The 4357-nt window shown below is 47.9% G+C and overlaps 1 protein-coding gene across 1 annotated transcript; it reads right to left on the reverse strand.

Annotated features, from left to right (window-relative positions):
* Positions 1 to 1378: 1378 nt before the first annotated feature.
* LOC127056653 (uncharacterized) lies at positions 1379 to 3894 on the reverse strand. The gene is made up of 2 exons (XM_050964757.1): positions 3259 to 3894; positions 1379 to 2246 (listed from the first exon to the last, which is right to left on the reverse strand). The coding sequence occupies exons 1-2, from the start codon at positions 3812 to 3814 to the stop codon at positions 1753 to 1755; spliced, it is 1050 nt and encodes a 349-aa protein (XP_050820714.1). The 5' UTR covers positions 3815 to 3894; the 3' UTR covers positions 1379 to 1752.
* Positions 3895 to 4357: the final 463 nt, after the last annotated feature.

The following is a 4357-nucleotide window of genomic DNA, read 5'->3' on the forward strand; positions in this document are numbered from 1 at the left end:
CCGCTTTTAGGCATGGGAAACAAGCACTGACTGGTGGGACCGCATAGTCCTGCAGGTGTGGGACGATTCGCAGTGGCTGCGGAACTTTCGCATGTGTAAGAGCACTTTCTTTAAACTTTGTGACTCGATTTCTCCTGTCCTGAAGCGGCATAATATCAGGATGAGACCAGCCCTCACAGTGGAAAAGCGAGTGGCAATAGCCATATGGAAGCTTGCAACGCCAGACAGCTACCGGTCAGTCGGTAATCAATTTGGAGTGGGCAAATCTACTGTGGGGGCTGCTGTGCTGGAAGTATCCAAAGCAATCATTAAACTGCTGCTTTGAAAGGTTGTGACTCTGGGAAACGTGCAGGCCATTGTGGATGGCTTTGCTGCAATGGGATTCTCTAACTGTGGGGGGGCCATAGATGGAACCCATATCCCTATTTTGGCACCGGAACACCAGGGTGCCCATTACATAAACCGCAAGGGGTACTTTTCGATGGTTCTGCAAGCCCTGGTGGATCACAAGGGACGTTTCACCAACATCCACGTGGGATGGCCAGGAAGGGTTCACGACGCACGTGTCTTCAGGAGCACTACACTGTTTAAACGGCTGCAGCAAGGGACCTGCTTCCCTGACCAGAGAATAACAGTTGGAGATGTCCAAATGCCTATAGTTATCCTTGGGGACCCAGCCTACCCCTTGATGCCCTGGCTAATGAAGCCATACACAGGCAGCCTTGACAGTGCTCAGGAGTTGTTTAATTACAGGCTGAGCAAGTGCAGAATGGTGGTAGAATGTGCATTTGGCAGGCTTAAGGCAAGATGGCGAATGCTTCTTACTCGCTCAGATCTTAGCCAAACCAATATCCCCTTTGTCATTGCTGCTTGCTGTGTGCTCCACAATCTCTGTGAGAGCAAGGGGGAGACCTTTATAGCGGGGTGGGAGACTGAGGTAAACCACCTGGCCGCTGATTATGCGCAGCCAGACACCAGGGCAATTAGAAGATCACACCAGGATGCTGTGCGCATCAGAGAAGCACTGAAAAGTAGCTTCCTCATGGGCCAGGGTACAGTTTGAATGCTGATTTTCCTTTCAATTGATTGCTGCCCTCCCTGTCTATGCAGTCTTGCTGCTGCAAGATACCTTCCCTGCAGCATTCCACAACTGCTTGCTTAGGTTACTTGCAAGAGCTGTCCGTTGAAAAACATATAATTCTGTATTTCCCTATTATTACCTACCTCCACCATTTGCTGCTTCCGTCTGCTGCAAGGCACCGTACCTGCAACCTTCCTTAACTGCTTTTTTATTGAAAATAAAGTTACTATTATTTGTTAAAAAAATTATGTTCTTTATTTAAAATCAGACCCTTTCAGCAATCAAGCATCATGCTTGTTGTTACAATACTGTGCATGAAATTTCATAACTCGGCGTTCTATGGGGAACGGAGCGAGGGAGGTTTGGAGGAAGGGGGAGGGAGGTTGGAAAGAAGAAAGTGCATCAGAGAAGACAGAACAAGAATTCTCATGGACCAGGGTACGGTATGGCTGCTTTCTTTGTTTTCCCTTTATTACCCATATCCCCAATTGTCAAATCCTGATGCTGATAACTAGCTTCCGTGCAGCTTTCCAAAGCTGCTTGCTTTACTTCATTACCAAACTACACTCACACTGCCTTAATAGCATGACCTGAGAGTAAAAATAGGCAAAGGTGCCATGGGAGAAGTTTGGAGCATTAGAGGAGGGAAAAAACAGGACACAAAGGGCTTTTCAATTTAATGAAAGCCTTCTGGTTGGAGTGTCCGAAGCGGTGGAGGGGGCTGGTGCAGAGAGCCTTCCCCCACGCGTTCTTACACGCCTGGTTCTGGAAGGTGTGGGACAGGGTGAGTACTGAGGGAGGTTATACACTGGCTGTAGGGGCATTCTTATACCACGGAGCTCTTGCAGCATATCGCGGAGGATGTCAGTCTGATCACGAAGAAGATCCACCGTTGCTGCCCGCCAGCACTGATCTTCCTGCCATCTGACATCATTTTTGGCGTCCCTCCTGTCTTCGCGTTGGTCCCTCCTGTCTTCGCGTTGACTGGCAGCCTCCCTGTACTTTGCGACCAATTGTTTCCAGTCCCCATGCTGAGCTCTCTCTCTACGGGTTACTGCCATAATTTCGGTGAACATGTCCTCACGCGTCCTCCTTTTCCTCAGTCTTCTTATGATACCCCCCCTACGTACAGGAGAAGGGAGAGGGAGGCTGGAGAAATGTGCAGCTGTGTGTGGGGGGGTGGGGATAGGAAAGAGAGATAGAAGAATCATAAGAGACACATTTCACACAACAATGCATATAGTCTTTCTCCTCACTGACCTGTGCCTGTTACCGAACCTTGAACATGTTACTTTACCACAAGGTCGCCTTAGGATTCCTTTAATACTTATTGCTTGTGGCTGAGGACAGAGATTTCTGTTCAGACGCAGGTCAGGGGAGCACACAGACCGTGTCCGGAGAAAATGGTAAGTTAATGGCTAGTAATCCGTGTAGTCGATTGTACTGTCAGGTAGCATGAACGGAGCAAAGTGCCTTAAGGAACAACATTGCTTTCTTTTCTTAAGCCATGGACAGGGACATGCTACCACTTCCCTCCCACTTGTGCTGCACTTCACAGCACGCATGAAATCCATGTACCTCACCCCATCCCCCCTCTACCATGGCAACAAATTGCCGTGAGTCATGATGGCCAAGTGCTGGAGGAATCCGCCCTGTTACAATGGAGACTTTTCTAACAACCACCTCATGGGTCACTGTTTTAGGAAAGGTTTTTAATCTACTTGGTCAGCACAGAAGGACCGACTGTATGCGCATCTCTGTTCCCTTTTACTAAAAGTACGTTAATCTCTAACGGGTGACCATGGAGGATATCACTCTCCTGAGGATAACAGACAAAGAAAGAGAAATCATGCTTCTTGAATGTCAGCAGTCACCAGGGCAATTCGCAGCTAAAATTTGTCATGCGATGATTCCTGAGTATGTGCTGCAGGCATGGCGTGGTAAAGTTTCCTTTTATGGCGGACGGAACAAGGCCGCCCTACCCAGAAACCTTCTGCAAAGGCTTTTGGGGTACCTCCAGGAGTGCTTCATAGAGATGTCCCTGGAGGATTTTCGCTCCATCCCCAGACATGTTAACAGGCTGTTCCAGTGACTCTAAGTACAGGTAGTGATTTGAAGCACCCAGTAAAAAAGGCTTACATTAAACCGAAGCTTTTATTAAAAGAAATTACACTCACCAGAGGACGGTTCCTCAGCTTCATTTTCTGGAGTACTGGCTTGAGATGGCTGGCAGGGAACCTCAGTAAGGGTGAGGAAAAGATCCTGGCTGTTTGGGGGGATAAAATGCTCTGTGCTCTCTGCTGGAGCCTCCTCCTCTTGGTCCTCATCATACTGATAATCGCCGTCAAATAAATCTTCCGTAGTGGCAGGAATCACGACGCCCACCTCTGAATCCACAGACAAGGGGGGGTTCGTCGTTGAGCTGTTCCCCAATATTGCGTTAAGCTCGTCGTAGAACCGGCATGTTTTGGGGGCAGAGCCTGACCTGCCCTTTGCTGCTTTGGTCTTCTGATACGCCTGTCTGAGCTCTTTCACTTTCACTCGGCACTGTAACGAGTCCCTGGTATGTCCCCTCTCCCTCATGGCATTAGAAATTTTTTCAAAGGTTTTCTCATTTTGTCTGCTCGAGCGCAGTTCTGAAAGCACTGACTCTTCTCCCCATACAGCTATCAGATCGAGTAACTCCTGTGTGTTCCATGCTGGAGCTCTTTTCCTATTTTCAGGAGACTGCATTCTTCTCTCTGCTGCTGAGAGCTCCACGCTGTGCAAACAGGAAATGGAATTTCAAAGTTCCCGGGGCTTTCCCTGTTTACCTGGCCAGCAGTAGAGTCCCTTTACCTGTGTAGAGCGGCCACTAGAGCACTGTGGGATACGTCCCGGAGGCCATTAACTTCGATGTCCGTCCACACTAGCATAAAATTGATTTTAAAAAATCGATTTTGGGGTTACTCCTCTCGTTTAGATGGAGTTCCAAAATCGATTTTAGGGACCCTTAAAATCGATTTTATGCACTCTGTAGTGTGGACGGTTACAGCTTTAAATTGATTTAGAGCTCTTAAAATCGATTTAAAGCTCTAGTCTGGACCTGCCCTAACACTGTGATTCAAGCATGAAGAGGGTGCTCTATGTCTTAAAAACTTTTAATAGCAACCTCAGTGAGGAAGTTGTTCCACTAACGTAAGGGAGTTTAAACAACTTGAGTTGTTTGGGGCCTATTTTGCTAGCATGAGAGCAAAATGTGTGGGGGCCTTCCTAAATCAGGCATAAAATAAAGCT

Source organism: Gopherus flavomarginatus, chromosome 8 (genome assembly GCF_025201925.1).
Source record: "Gopherus flavomarginatus isolate rGopFla2 chromosome 8, rGopFla2.mat.asm, whole genome shotgun sequence".
Classification (NCBI taxonomy): Eukaryota; Metazoa; Chordata; order Testudines; family Testudinidae; genus Gopherus; species Gopherus flavomarginatus.

What these genes read in the sequence shown, in the direction of transcription:
- LOC127056653 (XM_050964757.1), bottom strand. Translation starts at nt 3,814, where the DNA reads ATGCAGTCTCCTGAAAATAGGAAAAGAGCTCCAGCATGGAACACACAG. An exon ending in AGCTGAGGAACCGTCCTCTG is followed by an intron (nt 2,247 to 3,258) that starts GTGAGTGTAATT and finishes CCCCACACACAG; the next exon opens with CTGCACATTTCTCCAGCCTC.